The 24,796-nt window shown below is 39.4% G+C and overlaps 1 protein-coding gene across 30 annotated transcripts in view; it reads right to left on the bottom strand.

The window, feature by feature from the left end:
* KCNMA1 (potassium calcium-activated channel subfamily M alpha 1) overlaps window positions 1-24,796 on the bottom strand; it is a 504,883-nt gene that overhangs the window by 75,242 nt on the left and 404,845 nt on the right. For 14 of the 30 annotated variants that reach the window (XM_040605548.1, XM_040605549.1, XM_040605520.1 and 11 more), the window contains one exon: window positions 23,769-23,942. The exons of the other annotated variants lie outside the window; for them this stretch is intronic. In XM_040605548.1, the coding sequence (XP_040461482.1) occupies window positions 23,769-23,942 (174 nt within the window). The remainder of the gene's footprint in view (window positions 1-23,768; window positions 23,943-24,796) is intronic. 30 annotated transcript variants of the gene reach the window in all.

Below are 24,796 nucleotides of genomic sequence, written 5' to 3'. Positions count from 1 at the left end.
TACTTGTACTTTTATCCTCATTCCATTTCTTAAGCAAAATAAATGGAATGTCTTTCAGAAACAGTGGACAAGTTTGTAACTTTTTTCTTTGTAATTTTGTTACTATTTTTTAAATAAATTTGTCTCCTTCACTGCCTCGCTGAGGTCACTACCAGAAGAGACACTGTTTTGTAGAACCCAAAAAGAGCTGGAATTTGAAAAAACACCTATGCTACCAAACATCCCATGAACTGGAATACCTGGTAAACTCATTCTGCCTAGCACGTAAACGCTTCTGAGCAAATAAACCATATGAAAGGTAAAGCACAAACCACCCAGAAACATTAGTTGACTAGCTATCTCGATTAACGTATTAATCACCACATCTGGAGAAACCCACATCTGTAAGCACTTAACAGAGCATTAGTAATGTCATAGTCACATTGAACACAGACTGCAAAACCATGCACAAACCAATCTGTATTGCTTTATGCATCCAACTACGGGGCTACCTACGGAGATCTTGGTTCAACCCGGGCTTTTGGGAGTGGTAGCGGTATTTTACAGGCAAGCTGAGTGCCCTTTGCAATCTACAGTATGTAGATTTTCCTTGTTCAACAGAACTCAGTAAGTTAAGGTGCAGCAGCGAGGGGTTGTTGGGTAGGAAGAGGCTCCCTTTACGGTTATTAACAAGTGGAACAGGTTCCGGGATTCCTTCAGTGGACTTGGCACCAACCAGTGCATTAGTACTTGCATTCTTGAATTGATATGAACATTTTGGGTAACTTGATCTAGCTGCATTCTTTACTTCTAAATAATAAGAAAAAATTTAAATTAATGTCTTTGTATTAAAAATTATTTCAAACCACAGGCATGAATCAATTTTGCTATTATGTGGAATTACAGACTTTAAAGCTTAAAGTATCCGTTTCTACAGCTGAAATAAAGGTTTATACCTGCAGCTTTCTTAAGTTTTTTTTCTAAAAATGGCTTTTTATAAAAGAATACTTATAAAAGGATTATTCCACAATATTATCATCTTTAAGCAATAATCCCATCCTAGGGTAAGTGTGTCTGAGGCAACACTTATTTCCCACATGTTGATAAAGGCTCTGAGATTTACTAGCTGTGAAAGATGTTTATTCCTTTGAATCTACTGAAAATGACAGGGGAGGTAGAGCACTCTGCTGCTATTAAAATAAATAAGGAATCACAGCAAAAACGAAGGTCAAAACTTCAAAATTGTGTAAGCACACTTATGGAATTAAACTGATTTTTAGGAACCTACACAAAAGGCTTGGGCATTCAGAGGTGCTGACTACTATAAATTTCAGGAGGTTGCACATAGCCCATCTGAAAGGAAAATGAAGAAATCTAATTCCTAAATACAGACTTGGCTTGAAACTGTGATTCTTAGTCCTCCATTTCTCATATATCAAAGCTAATTAAAGAAAACCCCCATATGAATACCTCTAACGAATGCCATCCCCCATAAAAGACAATAATAAAATGTTTTTCTAGTGAAAATATGCAGTAATGATTGGCTAATGCTGGTTTAATTCTGAAATAGTAGTCTTTTTGAGAACAAGGTATATTGCGGAGCCACTAAGATGTCATATTCTGTTATGTAATATGAGGTGAGGAGGCGAGGTACGGAGCAGCCTGTGGACTGATAATCTTGCGGCATTATTTCCATATGTTTCAACAGTCCTAAAGTTTCCATGGAGAACTTTGACCAGACAATAGCTTCAAATTATTTGAGGAGGTTAGCATGTATTTTGGCATCTTTGTCTAGTTTACCATCAGCTAGAAACGCTACCTGAGAAAGGGAAAGACACATAAATAGCGTCCACACCTGCCATTTGTGTTCAAGTGCAAAATCTGTCTCCCTCTCATTTGAACACACTTTTACCAGGTCCAACTATTTTGTGACAAAGTAGCCATTCCCATTCAATGCTCTCTGAATTGACGGCTCGCTACAGCTCTGACCGAGGTGGACAGAATAATCGCTGAGAACAGAACCAGTCTAACTCATGGTGTTATTCTGCTCATCACTAAGAGTAGTAACATTTAAAGTATAATAATAATAATAGACACTCGTTAGAGTTCACAAAGATTTTAAATCATTGGAGGGTAGCATGTATCTTTCCTCAGCAAAACTGCCAAAAAAAAAGCTCTGTATCATACTGGATACAGTACTTGAAAATTATCAATCTTACCTCAGAGTTATAAGGGTTTTGTCGTATCTTGTACTTCCATCTTTGATATCCCTCCAGTACAACAATTTTCAGATGATAAAATATATCTGCAGAGACCTATCTCCCTACGCAAGCCACTGGTCAAGTGTATATTTGAACACTTTGAAATGCATCAACTCAGTTCTATTTTTAAACTACAGGCAGTAATACTGGAAATAATCTTTATAAAACCACCTGCCTACAACAAAGTATCTTCACATACAATGAAAGAAGACCAAAATATATTAATAATACATATCCACCCTCCTCTGACCAAGTTTAAGAAACATCATAATATTTTTACAGTCTCTTCTGGAGATCAGTAAGTGATGGTTTCAGACACCAGACCTGACTATTAAGCACTAAACTTCTGTAACAGTATGGTTTATGGCATATTCCATGCAGACATAAGCAAGCTTTCCCAAGATTTTGTGCTTGCAGTGCCACAGCATGAGCCAGAACTAAAATACCTTGTCTTTCAGTATGGCGTAACAGCTTGAGCTTGGCATCGTACTTAATAGCATCACATGATCTTGTTCCGCATGAAGGCAGGCTGAGCTGCTTAAAACATATCCTACTTCCCCTTATTTCCAGCAGCGTGGGTAAGTACTACCATGGAAAATCAAAACATTAAACAAGGGGAACAACAGAGCTGCCATTTTTTTGTCAAATTATTCCAGATTTCGAAGTTCCAACTACCAGTTTCATGCCATGAACTCTAACCTCCTGCCTCTGACGAGAGCTCAGCTGCCTCAGATGAAAATGGAAGAAGCCCCACACTGGATGACTATGAAATACCTTGCCCATAGGACAAGCTTTTTTTCTGACTCCAACAGTTTATGGCTTGGGTCTTTTTACTCGGTCTTGAAAAGCAAGGACTACAGTATAATAGCTGAACAACCTATCTTTGGTAGAGATGATTATCTTTCTCCATTCCTCTAATACAATTACATGTTTTCTGCCTTAGAAGAGTAAAACTGGTTATTTTTCATCTAAATAGCCTGTCAAGTTGTACATGCCCACTGTGCCACAAACACAAGCCCGTCAGGATACACATGGGGCGCCCAGTGCAAGCACAGAGGTGCAATTTTGAACACAAGGTATTACTGTGCTTTCAGATTAAGCACTATTACACAACTAAGTGAGAAACACCGTCACTTCTGAAGATACGTACTATAACGTGCGGAATCTAAACCACATTTTTTCTAGCATCCTGTTGTTCAGCAAGGGCAGGTTTTTTTATCACAAATTTATTTAAATAATCTGATTGGGTGCTTGCACCACTATGTGGGCTGATTTCCATAGAAAACATATTTGGGAAACAAAGATTGCTGTTAATTATATGGAACTAAATACATCCTCACGTACTGTCTCTGCCTCAGTAGGTTTGGCAACCAAACCATCAGGACTGGGGTAATTTGGTGCACCACTGTGCAACGTCAAACCACAATGTCCAAATCCACAAGGGTTCTCTTCCAAGTATGTGATGAGTTCAGCACCAGCAAGTCTACTAAAACAGAATTATTCGCTAGTTGTAGATAAGTTTCTTTTCATCTAATATGACACATGCCTTTATCCTCAATGCACGTGGTCACTAGACGAGTGTGCTGCTTGCATTCTTTATTCTGCCAAAGTTCATTAGAACTATTCGGGAGACTTGTGACGTATCCATAAGGCATTATTATTAACTAAGAACAGACACACTTACTGGTTATTTCGAGAGCAAATTTTGAATAAATTTTGGAGAACAGCAAGCAATAAGGAAGAGGATAGGAGTAGAGTGAGAAATTCCCTGTTTTCTGTAGTATTTCCTAATTGCACCCTGAGTGAACACTACCTGCTTTTGGAAAATGCTGTGCAGAACTTGCCCCAGAAACCTGTCAACATCAGACAGATACAAAACAAGGTCTACAAAACGTGAGCTATGAATGCAATTTATGTAAAAGTATTTTGAAGCTGCAAGCATTCCTGTTCCTTCCCCCCACTCTCATGAACTCCCTTTCAAGCTCAGTGAATATACACTTGCCTACAGACTGCATTAGGGAATCATGCCTGTTTCTATTTCTATACGTTTTATTTATTACAATGAAGATAATTTGAAATGCAATCTGCAACTCCCTGAACATTTTTAAAACAACCAACGTAGTTAATCTAATGCCTATGGCAATCTCTATTTATTCTTTGTGAGCCTACACTTGCCATAACTTAAAACCGGGCTGAGCTTTAATTTAAATGAAACAAGGCAGAATACCAGTACAGTGCTTTCAACAAAATGGCTGAAACTGGCTTCAGCATGATTTGCCTGGAAGGGAAGATGAAAATGTGTTTTAAAGGAGAAAAAAATATCCTGACCAAAACCAGACATTCTAAACAACCACCACTGATACCCACTGCTCCTTTCCTCCCCCATCTCGATCAGCTGCTAGGCTTTCAGCACCGTTTTCCGCCAGACACTAGCACAGTGTTTTCCTTCGCAGTCAGCCATCAGCCAGAGCTGTCACTTGCAGATACTTCATTTTTGTTTCAGTCTAATTCCTACTGCACCCCCTTAATCTCTGCAGCCAGTAACGCCATGTCGCTGCACAGCTATGCCAGACCCAGCGCGAGAAGTCTAGATAGTGTCTGCAACAGTTCAACTGTCTCGGTTTGAAAAAAAGATTTTCATCCTCCCCCCTACAACTTCACCCTTCTCCTTCTCCTAAGCATCTTCCCAGCTGACCTCCAAAGGAGCAATCACCCTTCTGCAATCTGGCATGTCTTCCACAGAGCTGGCCTTTCAGGGGGCGAGTGGAGACAAGCTGCAGCTCTGTATGGCTAAATGCAAATAATCAATATGTTGATTGAGCTGCTGGCTCCCCGGGTCCGTTCCGATGGGAGCGACAGCGAGCGTGCCTTCCCTCTTTCCATGACAAGCCTGGTCGGACTTTGCTACCTACCACTTTGTGAACCAGGCAACTGAAAACACCCACAGCCCTTCCTCCCAACTGTCAGCTAGCGCTGCGATTCCACCCAGCACCCCCTGTACAAGACAACAGATTAACCATTAGGCTAGATATGTTGAAAATATACAGCTTCAACCTTTCCCCAGCTAGCTCAGAGCGATGTATAGATGATTATTTCAACCGTCAGCTGCCGCATAGGCTTAAACCCCTGCACAATAACTCCTGGATTCATCTGCCCCTTGTCAAACTTGCACAGCTTTAGTTTGAGCATACATAGTGTGGCAGTTTCACTGCGGATCTAGAATAATCCAGACGGCTGCTGTCTCTTTGTTAACAGGAAGCTAAACTGATGAGTTTGTAATGCATTTCTTATCAAAGGTAGTTTCAGAAAGGAAAATGTGCCCAGTCGGTTGGGGTTGGAATTTAGCGTAATATTGAAATAGGGTTTAATGGGAATGTCATTTGTGTGTGTGTGTGGAAAATAAATATTACTCGTCCCCTTTAAAAATCACTTCACGCCAATGAAATATTTATTCTACAAATTTACTTGATTTTTTTAGTGGTAACAGATGTAATGAATTCATTGATTAGAAACTACAGTACAATGGTGCCTGATGAGATACAAGAATGTTAATTTTAGAAACTGCAGAGCAGTGTTTGCTTGGTGTCTGAAATGGTAATTCCACTGAAACGGGATTGCTGGTTTGGTTTCTGTGTGCATTACAAACTCGAGGAAATGCATTTCACTGCCTTTTTTTTTTTTTTTTTTTTTTATACAAAGAGAAACAGATATGCTGCTTATCTTTACATACTAGCACCATTTGAAAAGCAGGTGAGGCTCACTGGCTTTTCGTTGCAGTGTGTGCCATCTAAAGCAGATAAGAAAACATCAAGATCCGAGAATATCAAGAACGTACCATCTCACAACATTTTACAAATACTGAATGGTGCTTACATGAGACATTCTCTTTGAAACACCGCAGCCCAAGGAACATCTCTTTTTATTATTATTATTTTCCTTCTCTTTGTGTCCTAGGCTTGCACCTTTTGGCTAAAGGCACATAAAATTGAATGACAAATGCATTGCTCTATTTTTTTTTTTCCTATTGGCATCTGGTGCTTAAATTTTACATTAATAATACACACTCCTTCAGTCTTAATTCTCCTCACACATAAAGGATTGAAACTCAGCCAGATATATATTCCTCACCTCTGCTTTCCCCTGAATGCTGTCAAAAGACAGTTAATAGAAAATGTGGAATGTTGCTAGGCTGGATCCTGTTATGCATTCTAGATGGCTGCTCTGATATTCTGTGAAACCACGATAAACACTACGTTCCTGAGCTTTTAGGGTTACGTGTGTATAGAATAAAATATAGTCTGCAAAGGTTTGGAAACCCAGCAAACTTTTAACTTGAATCTTTTGGTCAAAAAAGTCCAGGGTATTGGTTTTACACTCCTAGGCTCTGGGCAATCCCCTATGATTCCTGTAAAACTTCAGTGTTTTTTTTCCTTTGCTCCTCCAGTTTCATTCATATAATTTAACTAAAATAAATTATGAATGCTTTACAGAGATACCAGTTGTTTTCACTTCTCTATTACTACGACTTCAGCAAGCAAAGAAGTGGTTTAAGGCTTTTGAAATTGTGGTTGATCTAAAGTCTACCGATGTCAGTGGAAACGCTGACATTGACTCCAGCAGATGGTAGACCAGGAGCTGTTCCTACCCCATGCTTCAGGTTGGCAGCTGATAAAACAGGGTGGGCAGAAAGCCACGGACACAGCGCTTTACAGCTGGCTTGGGCAACTCGGGGAAGAAAGGCTCCAGCTCTCACGGGCCTGGCTTCTCGTTCCTGTACAGAAGGATGTACACCACGTGATGCTATTTGTACGCAACAACCACCTTCCTGTTCCCCTGACAAACGTGCACTGTAGGAAAAAAGCCACCTCATTTAATGCCTAATCAAATTCTGATACTGAGACTAAGTCATAGGTCCATTGAACCTCAAACATCTTTGCTGATTCAGATTTTAGTATTCCCTCATACATTTCTCTTGATTTTGAGTCCCCACTCTCCATTGCCTTTTCAGTTTCTGATTCACTCTGTAATTGTTTGTCAAGTAATTCTTGCTGGAAAACCATCACAGGAAAAGTTAAAAAAAACCCACCCGTCAGTAGACCCTTTTCCCCCCGTCCATTTAATTGTCCAATTAATTTCTCCACATGTTGCACCCACACAGGATACTATTGGGGTACGGTAAAGCTTATTTGGGGAAAGGATGAAGAAAGGGAGATGTGTCTAAACTGCAATTCCATTTTAATGGAGTTCCTTTTAGCTCTTGCTAAGACTCAAGTGACAAAATTATCAGAAAACGTGGTTGTTAATCACTAATACTCTCAGATCTACCAGGTATAAGATGGTGAGGTTGCTATCACTATTTGGAATTCATTCCATAAAAACATACCATGTGCATACGCGATAAGAGTAAATTGTTATTACACTTTTTGATGAGGATTTTTTTGTTGTTAATTGGACATGAAAGTGTATCTCTAACAACAAATAACTGTAACAGCTTTTTTATTTCTGTATTTCTTTTTTCTTTCTTTAAAAAAAATGCAGTGTCAATTAAAGGACACCAATTCCCTTACGAGTGGTCTTTTGACAGTGACCCAAGGTATGACATGTAAAGCCAAAAGGCACATCTCTGGAGGATTCTTTACGAGTAGCAACACCCAGCAAACTGTAGTATTTCCACACCCACAGTTGTAATTCAGTGCACTGTCATAGACTACCCTTGTCTCAATACACAGCAATCCAAAGTGTCTCCTCCTTTGTCCTATTGCCTCAAAGAGGATTTGGAGACACACTGGAAGGGACACGGAGGGAAAGCTGCAGCACTAACAAGGGCAGACTGTCCTTACCCAGTTCTGCCAAACTCCAGGAGGAAACTGTCCTGTTTTTACAAAGTTAACACGTTTCCCCTTTGTAACTGAATACACTCACCATCTGATGAGTCACTGCTAAAACCAGTGAAGTTCTCTACGAGGACAAAAAATAATCTCCCATTTAAAAAACATAAAAAAATTAAAAATTGGAAAGGCCACTCACCATTGTGCTTATGAACACTTTGCTGCTTACACTCCCTCAGCTCCATTACATTCAGTGGGAAAATATACAGTGCCTAGAAGTAACTAAGGGAAAACGTAAGCACAGGAGTCCTTGGCGATTGCTCTGCTCCTTGGGATTAGAAATCTTGTATTTATTGCATTGGGTTTGCTCCTCAGAAAGAGTATTTCAGTGGATAGGACAGGGATGGTTATATGCCAGCTTCTTTGGAGCAAGGCTCTGAAAATTTAAGCTACATCTTGCTGCAACTGTTTCCTTCCTGCCAACACTGGGAAGCGTGGATTTCATCCTGCAGAAATCCAATTAGAATTATCACTTTGCTTTCCAGTTCAAAGTGCCAATTTATCTCAACATCTTAAAAATACGCATTTCCAGTATAATTCCAATCTGCTTATCCTGAAATTTTAAACTGAAATAACCTTTTCTCTGTCCTGACCATGACAAGTTGAAAAATAAATTTGTGATAAACTTCCCCTACCACATTTCCTGAAGAAGGCACACTAAGTCCCCATACCCGTTTCCCTGCCAGTACATTTTGAGTAAATTGTTGAGTAAAGAACTGATTTTCATAAACATCTTACAAATCTAGGGGACTGTATTCTTCACTTCCCAGGATTATTATTTTTTTTTTTAAATATTCCTCCACTTCCCAGTGAGTTGTCTTACTTCTGAAACACACAATGTAGAGGATATTGCTCAGTCTGGTTTTTTTACTAGGTGGTTAATATGCCGCCAATAAATTGGAATTTTTTTTTACAAAACTTCTAAAACTTTAGTACTGTTGATTTTTTTTCCCCTTTTGGCTGTTGTTTACCCTTGCACAAAAGGGTGTAGAAGTGTCTGTGTCTCTGATCAAGAAGAATTGAAATCTTGACATTTAACTCTGGCTTTCTTATCATCAGTCTTCAGTCGAAAAACTTCCATTTATTAAATGTTAATAGGATCAGGCTCAGTGATCCTCAATACTCTTTCAGGTTCAGCTGTAATATTCCTCTGGGATGGAGGTCTTCACACGACTGTTACCTCTGAGGTCATAATTTAATTTTCATATGTAAACTAAGCATAAAACGCTGTGCAAGTTTACATAGACACAGGCTTTATACACCGGTGCTTACACCATATATACCCACCCAGAAACACTACTCTACAATTAAAAAGAGCCATTTAAAATATTATTTTTTATAAATAAAATTGTTTCCTCACAAAAGCAATACATGAAGTTCTTGGAGGCTTTTCAGCCACCGCTTATTCCTAAGCCACCACCACCACCTGCTGGCTACGTGGAGTTTCAAGCCCCAAGTGCTGCTTTTCTGTCTTCAAATCTCTGCCCAAGTATAGAACCGTATTTCTCAGCGGCTCTTACACATCGAAACGTTGTTGCCAGAGGACAGATTTTTAGCATATTGCTTGCAGTTTAATAATACTCTGTTATCTGAAGTACGGCTTTCATAAAGGAGGAGAATGCGAATTGTTGACAAGCAAATTCTCTTACTCAAAGTACTTTAAGCCACATCCAAATTAATCAAACGGATTAACAGAAGCCGTTGGATTAAAAAAAAAAACACCTATTGAAACCTATGCTGGTTTTACCACTTACAGATATACGGTTAAACACACTTCACAACCCTGAGAAATCTGTATATTTTTTTTTCCTAAGTACTCCTTACTTTAGCAAGTTCTACAATGTACTCCATTCTTGTAAAGATCTGTTTTTCTCTGAACAGATGTATCCAAAAAACCCATATCATCTGATAAAAATATAAAAACAACCAAGATAAGAATAACAAAGATTACATCTATAAAATAATACCAAAAGTTGCAACAGCAAAAATAGAGATGGAATATATAATTCAATGCTATGGAAAATTAAAGTACGGCACATAATTTCTAGGTACACAATGGCAAAACAAAAGAAGTAAAACACCACAATAATAATAAGAATATTAAAAAAAAATAAAATGGAAAATTGATGTCTACTTCTGACTGTATGAGCAAAAAAAAACACTCAAAAGAATTAATACTCCCGTCTCTGCCCAAGCATACAGTAGTTTGGCTGAAATCGATTGCTATGGGGAAGCGAGGTCTGGCAATTTCATAAGGGTGGAAAATAAAGCATAAGATAAGAAACTCAGCAGTGATAACTAATAACAACTTTACTTACAACAGTGTTTGGATCTCTAACAGAGAGAGTACACAAAAGGCTAGATGTCTTTAGCAAGGATCCTGTTTTCCAAATAAAACCTAAATAGGATGAAAATATCTCTGTACAAAATAAAAACACGACTGTTAAATTCCCACTGAATACTCAAAAATACTGCACTGATAACACTGAAATACATGTGGAAGATAGGGTTGAAATATTCAGAATTATTGTAAGAGGGAAACGCATGCCTTCTCACATTCACTTTGTGTAAGACAAACTATAATGGCATAAAAATATGTAGACCACCAAACGAGGGGAAAAAAGCAAAGGATATCGAATCTACCAAACTAAATTGATAGCCACCTTTGAAAAAAAATAAATAATGTTTTGTCCTTTCATTTTTCAGTTTGTTACTAAAGCTATACAGGGATGTCAAGCTTCCTTAGTTCATGACAAGGATCAGGCAGATCACGCAAAGCAATCACAGCCCATGACAAGGAACAGCTTTAGAAAGAAAACTTCATCAAAGGTAAATGCACTGTGCTAGTACTTCTGGTTTCATTAACCAGAGCCTGACGAGACTATGGCCATTACCAGAGGAGAAGGCAGCCTAACAGCACTCCCACCGGCAGTATGCAGTGCACGGACACAAGAGGAGAGGAAAGAAGGCAGCGGAGAATTAAGAGAGGATTGTCCAAGTGTTGAATTAGCTGCTCAGGTTGCTTAGGTATGTCCTGCAGAATGCCTGGCGTACTCGGTGTTATACTAGGGAAATCACTTCTCTGTGAGTATAGGGTTAAATACAGATGATGCTAATTTTCAAGGCAGGTAGCATGGTAAGGAGGGACGAAGACCGAGACAAGAAAAAAATACAGAAACACAATTCTGCAGAAGCCACCAAAGCGCCAGCATTTCTGTTATAATTATCACACCGATTTCACATGAAAGTCCACAATCACCTGGAGGAGGAGGAACGACAACTCTCTCCAACGAAGACAAAACTGATATATAAGATTCCTAAGATTTACGGGTCAGTTACTACTCTGAAAGTAACTATATCAACCACAAATGCCACAGGATGTCAATATGTTTGGAAATAGTGTTGCTGCCAGATGTTTTGAGAGTCAGATACTGAAAGCATCCAGAAATCCAGTGCTCAGGGGACACTGACAGCTGTCAAGAAAGTAATCTTCCAAAAGCAAATTGCTTGGAGCTCTACCTCTGAGGATTTTATTTTGTCCCGCTTCAGGAGAAAGAAGAGGGCAGACAAAAGACTTGTATGCTAAAGGCAGATTAAAAACAAATGCATATTTTGACATATTTTATATTCCTCATAGGCAGAACTCAAGGATACCGCTGAGGAAATCCGGGGGACCCAAGGGACAACTCCAGGATATTCGCTGAGAAGTATGCGGGGCTTGAGTATTGAGACTGGATATATGAGCCTAAAGGTATGACTCTTCCATTCCCTCAAGCTATAATTTTAGATGCAAAACAAGAGCTGAACTTTCTATTTAGAAGGAGAACTACCCGTAAAACTGCAGTTCAACCAGCCAACCAAAGAGACCAGTAAAGCTCAACTAGGTACTAGGCACAGCAACGCTGGAAATCCTAAATCCAAAACCAGGGTAAGCATCCTCATTCAAGTAGGAGAGAATGCTTTCAAGAATTATTCAGAAAAGAAAGAATGAAGAAAGAGAAGTTCCACAGACCGTGTTACAATAAAATGTAACATGTGGTGGTGATCACGGGGGAGATCTGAAACAAAAAATAAAATAGTCCCATGCTTTAAAGAGAGGCGAAATGAAGTTTAGGGAGTTCTAAGAATGGCAGAATTATACAAAAATGGCATATTAAAGTGCACAGATATGGCACGGAATTCATACTACGTAAATCAACACGCAGAAGGATCTGGTGCCAATGAGTTCAAAGAATGCCTGTTCCTGCTCTTGCAGGATTTCAGACTGATGTAATATCAGATGAGTCTAGACTATGAGAGCACAGACCCTTGGCTTGAGTCTTCCCTGTCACTGCAACCGTGTGCTCATTTAATTTACTTCTCTTCCAAACATAACCAAAGGCTTTTGCTGAGTCATGTAACTATCCAAAGGGTAAGATGCCTGTAAGTTGGACTCCTTGTGTGGAAAGATCCTGTCAAAGAGCTACGATTGCGTTACTGGTTCCAGTCTCTGCAGATCCTTGCATTACGATGGTCACCACAGAACCTGTGCTGAGACTGACATTTGTCCCAGCTCCACTGTTCTCTCATATTTTCTCCTTTGTCTGAATGAAGAAATCAATAAGGTATATGTTGTTATCCAGGGTGGTGAACCTCTTGACTGGACACAATCAAAATATACACCATGAAATGTTTTCTACTACATGCTTATATATACACATACAGTCGTTTTCCCTTGACCAATTCTTCTATGGAACACAAGCTCTTGGTGCAAAAAAATCCAGCTTTTAAGAACTATGGAAAAGCGTAGATCTTTATCAAGTGAAAACCAATTCAACTTTCAGCAGTTTTTGTATGTAAAATGAACAAAAATTACATTTTCATGTCTCAATTTACACAAAATATCATTTGTCAACAATTAAAATCTAATTCAGATAGCACTCTGAAAATGTGCAACCTCACACAATAGCATAAATATTTTCATGTGGAACATCAAAAGCAGTTCTTCACATCCAAGAGTTATTAAAATTTATTTTGCTATTTTGTTGCTTGCCCTGAATTGGAAAGCTTATTGGCTTTGTTCAGAACCAAGTAAAAAAGCAGCATTTCATGTCAAAAACAAGACAAGATGCGAGAATGGCTATGAGTCCAACTCCATTATTAGTGAGAAATATTAGCATGTCATCTGAAAATTTGGGAAATGTTTCCCATATGTTGTAAAGGAGACTATGTAGTGGGAGCCAGAAAAGTACATCCTGTTCTATTCAGCGGTGCATCTCACTTCTTTTCACCCTTCTGCTGCCTCGCCATGCGAATTATATTCATTTTCCCACTCCACAATTCTAAATAAATACCGTATCACTTCTTTGCTGCCACCCATATTGTGATTGAGCGATCACTGAGAACCTGACAGTCCTTGCATATTTTGGTAGATCAGGAATAATTCTAACAAGAGATAAAAAGCACAAATTAAAAAAATCATCGGAAAAGTGCCTGTTAATGAAACATACTATCAGTTAGCAGCTAAGGATTTTAACGCACGTTACTCATGGAAGAGGAATAAGCATCACCTCTGCATTAGGCTCAAAACTTGTAATTGATTTTATTTGTTGCTAGAGGAATCCTAGTTCGATTACCTGATGAAACTTTACAGCTAGGCAAACGTTTGACTTTTAAGTTGTTGCCCACGCCACAACTTTTATTATTGCTAAAAGTCCAAGCAACGTGTCTGGTATGGGATCACCTAAGTGCTAGAGAAGAGGAGCCAGTTGTAGAATAAACCATCCACGTTGCTAGCTGGCATGCCAGCCGGTACCTTCTGGCAAGTTTGATCAAGAACAGAACCTCCATTCCTTGTTGCCCATCTTCCTCCACAGCACAGCTACGGTGATGTAAAATCCCTCTCTACATTGTCAGACATGCCGTGTCAGGCACCACGTGCCACCGCTAAGTCACAGAGTGATGATAATGTCAGGAACATGGGAATGGAGAAAGCAACATGCTTAGTGCAAGCAAAATCTTTTATGCAAGAACAAACAAAGGAAATTGCATGACAAAGATCAAAGATGCTATAATGATTTTTTGGATTTCCTTCAGCAGTTCTTCACAATAAACAAGGTCGGCATTCCAATTAATGTTCGGAAGCCGCTAAAACCTGCAGATGGTTTTTAAAATATTTTTTCCTCAGAAATCTAAAAAGAGATTCTTCTCTGCTGATACCGATAAACAGAAACTATTCATGCCCTCTTAGGTAGTCTCCCCTTTAAAAACCTCCCTAAATTAGATAGCAGCAAGGCAGTTCTGGTAATTTCCCCACTCCTTTCTGTCACATAGCCCATTTCACTTCCCTCTCCTCCTCGCCATGTATCTATGACCTCCTTCAGCAAAGATTAGAAGACATGAAAATTGGCCTCTGCAAGGGAATTGCTATGTCAAAAGAACACCCAGGCTTATATTCAGTACTTCAGAACACAAGGATCTCAAAGCACTGAGCACAAAATATAATATAATATTTTGAGAACACAATATTCTCAGTGTCTGGGGGAAAAGAACCACAGTTGTGTAGTAAGTCAGTGGCACGGTCAAGATTGAGATCTTTGCCTTGCGCCACTTTTGTTTCACATTTACCTAGGCAGAATTTCCAGTCAAACTAAAATGCCCACATGAATTTTTAAGCAGCTGACAATGGCCACATCTTACACAGTAATAATGTTTTTTCCATCCTTCCTTTCAGAATAATTGTACTGTGATAACAGGATCTGATCGGTATCAGTGAAGCATGTGCGTGTGAGGTAGCACACAGTATGTTTCCTGAAGTCACTGACAATAAGTGAATCACAGCATTACAGCGTTCAGCAATATGTACAATATCACAGGGGAAGCTATATGAGACCGCACTATGAAAAGGAATGCTAACAGAAGTTGGTGAATGGTCTCAAACAGAAAAAGTACAGCTTGACTATTTTCAAGTATATTATCAACATATTAAAGAACTTACATACTAAAATAAATATATCAATGACTTCTTTAAAAAAAAAAATCATCCTCTGTTCAACTCCCTCCTGTCTACTGTAACCTCAATCAAAGCAACGATACAGGGTGGGTGCTTGCTTTGTGGCACTTCAAGAACCACATATAGATTTACGTGACAACAGTCTCCTCTTTTTGTGTCGCACATAAAAAAATTACGAGGTTATGTATCCTGGCATACACAAATACCTGGAAATGTTCTAGGTACTCAGTAGAAAATATGATGACCCAGTAAATATTGTCTCGCAAATTGCTTCTGGCTTCCAGGCTGAGGGCTGGACCTACGCTGAACTCGATAAAATCTGAAGATCTCTGGTTCTAACACCATGGACTGCCCTAGCATACTTCTCGAACTGGAGCCAGAGGCAAGCAACCTAATGCTTACCTAAGCTAGGAGAGTCCTTAGGTAAGCACCAGGTTGGTTGCCTATGGCTCCAGTCCTAGAAATATGAATCAGTAGTACGTACGTTAGCGGTCACGCTATCGCTAATGTGGCTACTTACCTGAGTAAAGGTATGTATATATTCAATATGCTAGGGGTCTCAATGGAATCATCAGATGGTGAAAACACTGTGCTTGATTCTTATCTTCTTTCTCCTGTTTTTACATCAAAATGCATCAAAAGCAGTAACGCTCCCTTACATAATGCAAGCTAGGCACATTTTAACCTGGTTTGGAGGGGTTTTCTTCTAGGTTTGTTTTTTTACAATAAATTGGATTCCACATTATATGTTGATACTACATTGTGGTCTGTTGCACATTTCAATAAGCACCTCCTTCTATACGTAACAAGAACTTCAGATTACATGATATGCAAAAGACCTAGGTCAGAGGACTTAATTTTCTATGAATCTGAAGGAGAATACTCCAAGTTAGTGAACACATTGTTCCCTGAATTGTAAAAGGAGCCAACCCATAATGATATGAAATGGAAAAACCCCCACATTATAATACAAGAGTATGGCAAGCACAGGCTTTAAGAAACAACTACTCATTTTTGTTTGGAAGCAATTTGAAAACACAAATTATGCATCAAAGTGTGTCTGTGATTAGCATGATCTGATAGCTTTCTGCTGTTATTGGTTCAATATTAAATTGAGACCTTGCCCAATAACATCAACACAAATTAGCTAAGACTCAAAATGACAATCAACTTGGAGGACCTATCCTGAAAAGTGGCAGTAACAACTTCCCAGCCTCGATGAGCTCTCAATCTTGCAGCTGTTTTTAAAAGCTTCCTCCCAAAGGCACATTTAGAACTGAATTAAATGCAACTTTGACTTAATTAACGTTTTAAATGATAATGAATACAATGTAGATTCATAGAAGGCATTTACATTGTGTTATAAAACTGATAAAAATTTAATAACTCTTTGTTAATAAGTTATGTCTCTCCAGACCCATAAAGCCTAAGGCAGTCGGTGCTGTAGTCTAGGGTCTAATCCAGGTTCCTAACGCAGGTGGTATAAGGAGGCAGGAGACTGACTTGACACTTGACATTTGCTCTAAGCCTGCTCTGGATCAAGCCACTGCTTGTTCATAAATACTTTATTTCATATAGTAAAGGTCAGAATTTGGGCTCAAGGCAGGGCTATGACAGAAATGCTCAAGCTGAAACGGAGCCAGCTCTGGCATCTGTCGCTTGAAATAGCTCGGAAACAGCAGAGAAGGAGACCTAACCGGCTAGCATCTGTCCCACACCAAGGAGGTAACAGGAAGAATCTGCTGCCTGGTGGTAAGAAACTGTCATGGTGAGTTTCATGACAACCAGCCACACTCAGGAACTAAAAATGCAAACATAATTTCCATGTCACCTTGCATAAGACCCTCTGCTAAATTCACTCCACAGGAGGCAGACAGCATCTTTTCTAGCTTGTCCCCATCAAAGCAAGCCACTCACTAGTCTCTTCCCTATGACCCTGGTAAGAATCACTGCTCAACATAAAGGCCTAAAGGAATTAAATGCAGACTTCTTGATCTCTCCTTCCCCTGCCTCCCCAATTCTTCAAACAATTTGCTGCTAAACTTAGCAGTGCCTCCATCCTGCTGTGATGCGAGAGCTCATCTCCTTGTTACAGACAGCATAAATTGGGCAGAGCTCCCTCTCATCAACCTAGTCTTAACATGCTGCATCACAAAACTCAACTGAAAAGGTGTGGGCTTCATTATTTATATCTGCTGGTCATCAGTAACGAGTCGGATTGTCCTGCTCTTACCATTCTACCATCTGAAAAGGAACAGCTTTGGTTTGTGGGGGTTGTTTCAGCCCTTTTCTGCTCTTGCATTTCTACATCTCAGTATTCATCTGTATGCTCATGTTATATCCAGAAGAGAGTTAAAGACTTTAGCAGCACTCAAGTTCCATCAAAATATGGAACAATAAAAGGGATTGATATTTTGAGTGTTAGAGTCAAACTACATAGTTGCAGTCACCTACCGTAAAAATATCTATTGTTTCCTGTGTACTACCTTACCCCCCCACCCCACCCCCCGACCTCGCCACAATTAATGTCATCTATTTAGTGTCTGAAAAGGAAATACAAAAGTACCAGTGCCTTCATATACATGAAAAAAATGATGGACTAGATACTTGGAGTCTCAAGAGGACATATACACTGCTTCTATCTCTACGCCAGCAATGCAGAAAGCCATATGGTTGCATCAAGGAGAGGATCACCCGAAGGCCTGCACACCAAGAGCACGAGAAAGGCAGACAAATCAAAGGGCTGTTCCAGTGGAACCACCGCTCCAGCGAGCAGTTCTTGGCTGCTAGTTAAGACTGTGATTGCATACATTGAGTCCATTTATCCTACCTTTAGTGGAAACACCTGTGTGCACCTCTGTACAAATGCCGCAAGGAGATGACTGAAAGAAAGTAGGTTAGGCAGGATTGCAAATATAAACTAAGCTTGGAAGTGGAAGGCTAACTTCATTCCCAGCAAAACAGATCTCATGGTGGCTGGCTTCTGCTTTGCCCGTACCACAGGCTGTGGAGCTGGCTGCAAACACGGCAAATCTCCAGCACGTACAAGCATTGACTTCATGGCAGTGGCCACCACCATGAGAACCTCTACAGAACAGCGCAGGAATCTCCCGCATTAGTACTTTCTTTTTTTCAGTTGTTCCATCGCCTTATTTTATATGCTTCAAAACCCCACTGGCCAGTTTTGGTAACAGCAGCTCACTTGAAAGCAGTTCATTCTGAGAAGGTGGCCGAGAAAGGTGAGCCGCTCTTCGCCACTACCCAGCAGCCACACAGACTACACTGAGGTACACGCCTTTTCCTCTGCCACTCCCAGCTGTAGTAGACTTGCATCTCCACTGAGTTATCTAAAACAGTATTTTATCTGCAAAATGGAACACTAAAATATACACAGGTTTCCATTTTTACATTACTGTCAGTATTTTGAAAGGGGACGTATGCAGCCTTGTAGGGGTATTTAGAAGAAACGTCACAGCCATGTCAGTTCTCAGGACCACAGGGCTGAATACATGAGAACTGATGTAAGCAAAGTAAAAATCTGTCACCCCAAAAGCAAGAACAATATTTGGAACTAGTTTTACATAAATCAGTATATCAGCCACAGCATGTTTCACAGGCTTATTGTTTATATTCTCTGTGGTTTTGAATTAACAGGAATTTATTTGGCACTGTGTCTCATTCTAATGTCCCGTTTCCATTAATCTCATTCATAAAAAAAATAAACAGGCTACACAACATAATGCTATATCATTGTCCAGTACACAGAGGTGGGATCATTCCATAGAAGTGAGCTGTAAAAAATGTAACAATCTGATTATAATCACTTGCTTATGACCTTATGATGCCACCCCTGAGGGGCAACATCTGTCTTTCCTTTCCAAGCAGACCCGATCGCTTATTTACTCCCTCTGTTTCTTCTTCCTCAAAACATTAAAGGTGTGCTATTGCCTTTCTGAGCAGGAAAAAGATGAGACAGTGTGACCACAGAGGGATCAGCGGGTTATATTAAAGAGAAAAGTGTTTATGCAGCATATGTAAAAGCAATGGTTTCAGAACAAATGACTCTCCATCCCTCCTGTGGCCACAACAGGATTCGCACAGCTCAGAAAAAGTGCGTAGCGGGAGAGAGCAGTGGTAGCACCCTACCTTTTCCTGTTCGAGTATCATCAATACAATGTAAATGGGATCATATTTATAGCTGGTTTGAGAATCTTGGAGTCAGTAGCCACCACAAGGTGGTACACACATCCTGTCAAAGGGAAACCACTGCTGCTAAAGGGGGAGAAGGAAATTCTGGCACTGAAAGTTGTCTTTGGTGGGGCACACACAGGCCCTTCCTGCACCTTAGATCACCCATAAAATCAAGTATTCCTTGTTGTCTTGGCTACTCCAGCAAGACTAGAGCAGTAGTAGGTTAGTTTTGTTCCATAGAAAGCAGAGGGTATAGTTCTTGCATTCTAGGAGAGATGAAGACTACACTGTCTATCCAGCCAGCAATTTGGGAACCCAGGACTTAATATTCAACTCATTCAGAAAAGCCCGAGTGCAGTTACATGACCGATGAGTTCTAGATACACTGACCGATGTAAGCGTTATACATTCTCTCTAGCTAAGTCAGTGACACGTCTTTCCCATTCCCACTATAGAATTTAGGTTTTGAAGTTGTAAAGACACACAGGCAGAGCCTACATTGCCCTAAGTAGCACAGGTCAATGAAGAAGCTAGAGTTTTCCTCAACCTAACTTGTTAAACCACATTGCCAGACGTAGCTGCAGCACAGTGTGCCAACCTTGGTTCAGCAGCTCTCCTTCTCCAAGCCGCCCAAAATGTCCATCTGATCTTGCAAAATGTGATTTCAAGTCCTTTGAAAAAGACTCAGCATCTAACCTGTCTGTCCACCATAAATCACGTGATGGCACTAGAACACCAGATGGAATATCTGGTTCTAAACTGCGCCCGGGACACAGGTAGGTAGGTAGGTACATGCTTTGGCTGCTTTCAGAAGTTAAGCTTCCTCCAACTTGTCTTACATGGTCTTTCCTTCCACAAAAGATGGCTAGGAGTTCAGACTGAACCCTAAATTCAAAATATAGTGATAGTTAGTCTTGTCTTTTGTCTCCAGAGAGCCCTGATATCCACCAAAGCCATAAAGTCTCCACACAAAGCTTCTCAGAACCATCCGAGCGTGCCAAGGCATGCTTTCTCACAAGCTCAATTAGATCTGTGTGGGCCTAGTATCAAGAATGTCTTTGGAAATTTAGATTCCCATGGCAGTGGGCACAGCAACAAATTTAGAGGTTTGCTTTTGGAACATGAACTTGTGATGTTCCTGAGAAGCACAGCCATATGGTGATAGACACAGAAATTAAATGGTTTAGGTCAAGATTCTGTCTGTATCAATTAATCATTTGAATGGCGCTCCCCAAGATTTGGCACAGACTTAAGCAGAAACATCACACTTAGTAACATAATTTCACTGTATAAACCACCCCAGGTTTTTCAGTGGCTAAGTGCCTCTCTTCACTCTAATTTCCTTGAGTCTCCAGTGCAAAAAATACTTGGACCGTTTGAGTGCTGGTCATGTAGCAACCCACCAAAAGCAGCTAAACCTGAAAAAGCATATACACACACAAATTTTAAATCCTATTTTCTTACATTTAGAAAAATCATATCCATTTTTTTTCCCCAGACAACTGCCTATAAACTCAAAAGCTATTTTAATGTGATTACATTTAATCAAAATATGATTTTCATTTGCTGGAAGTACAAGCAACAATATAATAACAGAGAAAATCATTCACAGTGGAAAATACACTGCAAGTGTTACTTTCTCTATGTATTAAACAATTAGTACCCTAAATCCTGTGTACATCATTGAATATGTAAATTGGTGTCTTCTACTTGACATCAGATTTGTACAAACAGCATTAATTATTATAAAAGCTACTCACTGTTTCAAGTTTCATACAATGGTCTGTGATTTTATTTACTTTGGGGAAGAAAAAAAAAAGCCTCCTTTTATAACCAAAAGTATATTAAAAAAAAAGGGGGGGGGTGGGGGTGGGAAATGAAAGAAAGAAATGCATTAAGCAATTGTAGAAGCAACCCAACCCAACTGGGGCACCATGACCAAAGCAAGCCCTGTAATAATATAATGACCTTTAATGAGTGTCTGGGGAAACAATACAGTCCTAGCATAAAAGACAAAGGGCAAAACCCATCATGGCTCCACTGACACTAATTCAAAATGATTTTCAGAACAACTAAAGAATGTAAGAGTGGTAATCTGATCCACCAATCTGACCTTACTTTGATTCTGGGGCCCTGCTGCTGCCATTTCTAATTGTCAAACACTCTACATTTCACATCTGCTCATATTTAATGAAAAGCTGACTCTCACCGCCATTCTTTGAGTTAACTAGCTCTGTCAAGATGGGCATCATACGACCCCTGCACACTGCAAAGAAAACACACTGATTTCTGTTGAAGCCCTGCCAGTGAAACGTTGCATCTGTGTGTATATATATTAATTGGAAAAGAAAGGCTTATGCTGCTTTGCAAAGAGTGTGAATTGGTATTGATTTTCGTACTTATTATTAACAGTCAAAGGTGACTAGTCTCACAAGGGGAAGAGTGAGATCTCTTTTGAATTGATGGAGTGATGAAGGGGGGAAAGGGCCCCTGAAAGATAGGATGCTAAAAATCCTCAAAGCTGTCAATATCACTTAGCCTTCAAAATACAGCGTAGATCTACCGTGTTTCCCCAAAGTATTGTGTTTTTTTGGTGGAAATAATACCATTATTGCGGAGGGGTTTGGCTCAGCAGGCAACACAATCAAAAATGTTTACGTTATCTGCCTCTGTACAGTCTTAAGTGAACTTGAAAGCTACGGTAACCTATAAATTACGGTTTTTCTTTCCTTACCAAACAGTGCTAATGGCAGAAATTTTACCCATTTGTAGGGGATGTATTCATTTAGCCTGACCTGGTTGCTTTTAACACCAGTGTCGGAACCCAACCACATATTCTCTGTACTAGTCTGTATTAAGGCAAACTATACCGGGCAGTGTGTCACTGAGGCTGTTAGGCTGCATAAGTAACACCGCCCGCAGTAATTCTCAATCCAGGAAGGTTTCTTGTTTGCTTTTTTTAACTATGTATGTTTTGCTGTGTTTTACCCTGATAAAGGCCTCTTTAAAGGATAAAAACTCCTGGAACTTAGAATAGGACTTAAAACGGGGAACCATCTCCCCTGAGCTGACGCACAAGTCGCAACCAAGTAGATAAGAAGAACATTCAGAGTGCTTATACACACGTACAGAGAGAAGATTTCTAGTAAAATCTCTAAAATCCTATTAAAATCTTTATCTGACAGTCTTTGAACAAAAAAGCTAACAAAAATCACAGTACTGTTATACACTCCACACTTGTGTCCAGAAAAATAGTTCAAGTGTCAAACTAGTTAAAATCATTCACCACTTGGACTAGATACTGCAATATACATATGGTATCAAAAGGAAACCAGACACAATCTACTAACTACGTTACACTCTTAGCCATGGAAAGCATTTTTATCTGTGATGACTTGTAACAAAGCCGACATGCTTCCTGATCAAAAGTCCTAATACTGCTTTATAGATGTTTCTGAATAATTTTGTAGCTTTTCTTTGCTACTTGGGTGGGGAAAGGAAAATAGCTCCTGTCCCAAGACATAGTTTTGCCTGTTATGAACATCTGAAGAGGATAAGAAAATGAAAAAAAAAAAATTTAGAAATCACCATTCTTGTATTTAACAACCTTCAGTTGTTGACATCACACTGATAAAGCAAGCTTTGAAATCCCTGTCATTTCGCCCAAAGAATTAATGGCTACGCAGAACTGTTCTACGTTCTCTGCCTTCTCTCTCTCAACTCTGACCTTTCAAAGGAGCTTTTGGGGCATATTCCAGAATGGTACTGTCCTACGGGACAGATTCCACAGTTAATTTCAAAAAGCCTGCATCAGGAAGTAAGCTTGCATCAGGATAGCCCTTCTAAAAAGGCACCACAAAACGTACAACCGTTTTTACTAAGATTTCTGCGGTTTCACTGTTGGATGGAAGGCCCTGCCTTACTGAGGCTGAAGGGTTACAAACAAAACTAAAGACAATGGGTAGCAGCATAGAATAGAATTGCAGCTGCCACGGTTCAGCAGCTAAGTTGTACCCTGTATATTTATTCCCTGCCCGTTGTATGCTGCTCTAGTGCCAGCACCATTAAAGCTGTCTGCTTAGCACCGGTCATAGGTTTAGACACAGGCCTGTTCCTCCACTGCAGCACCTATTGTTTAATTAATGACAATTTATATTGTATGAATTAAATAAAAAAGATGTCACCAAACTGCACTACTAAGGTCCTGCATGCTATTGCAAAAGCATGCCTCATAAAGAGCACACGAAGCAAAATAATGAATCACATTTTTCATCTTAAAAATAAATTAAAACAGAAATATAGATACAAAGCTGTATTAAATGTGGGTTTGACTTTTTTTTTTAAAAAAAAAAGCATCAGCCCAGTAAAACTCACAGAACTACAATGTACGACACAAGACGGGGATGATACCACAGACATCACAGACATGGAACAGCATGTGTTGGTGTTAAAACTTACAGGCACGTAAACTGGTGGAGCAATCATTAACAGAGACAGAAGAAAGTGGGAAGGCTCTCTCAAGGGTGTCCATGTTACTATGTACACTGCCTGACATGCAAGAGCAGTCACGCTCAGAGCGTCCGCAATCAAAACAACATGCCAGTTTCATTCTCTTGTAGATGGACATCTTGGCTATAACCATGTGTTGGATGGGAGGAGAGGAAGAGCAGCAGGTTAATGGCAAGGTTATATATATAACAAGGCAGCTGGAAGGTAATTTAAGGGATTTAACACAGGCCTTAGTTTATGTTAACAGTCTTGACCCAGGGAAAAAAAAAATGCAATGAGATTATTGATAACACTTTGGCTGTACATTAAAAGTAGGGCAAAAGATAAATTGCTCTTTATTTCTGTTCAGTCGTATAGGGTGACCGCAGACATGGGGAAGAATTACTGTTTACAGTCAAGTGTTTGGATCAAAAAAGAACATAGTAAAAACAGAGAATCCTAAGAATATATATTTTTCCCTTGGCACAATTAATACTACTGAGTTAAAATTATTATCTGTTAGATATTTTTAGCCTATCTTGCTTCCTGTAAGAATCAAAGACTTTCTATATATATGTATGTATGTATACACAGACCAAAACACACATACACATGTATTCTTACGCACACACTCACACACAGATATACATTATACACATACATACATATACATATATGTAAATATATTTATTCTTAAACATATGCTAATAATTTCTCTGTATTAAACTGTGCCAGGGAACTCCTTTAATGCAATAAATTACACATTACTAAAGAGTTACAAGATGTTCATAAAATTTTCTGGAAAATTTACTTCATTTACATTATATCCTCAGGAATTCAAATTAACTGTTGACAGAATACCAAAATTTGCCCATATAAGAGACACAACTAATAATGGTAAATATGCTTGACATTAAAATCAGTTCACAAATAAGGCATCACCAAAAGCACACAGAGCATCGGTCCACTGAAACATGCTGAACCAACCACTGGCACGT

The sequence above is a fragment of the Falco naumanni genome, chromosome 9, assembly GCF_017639655.2.
Source record: "Falco naumanni isolate bFalNau1 chromosome 9, bFalNau1.pat, whole genome shotgun sequence".
In the NCBI taxonomy this organism is placed as follows: domain Eukaryota; kingdom Metazoa; phylum Chordata; class Aves; order Falconiformes; family Falconidae; genus Falco; species Falco naumanni.
This window is presented reverse-complemented; position numbering and strand designations above follow the sequence as displayed.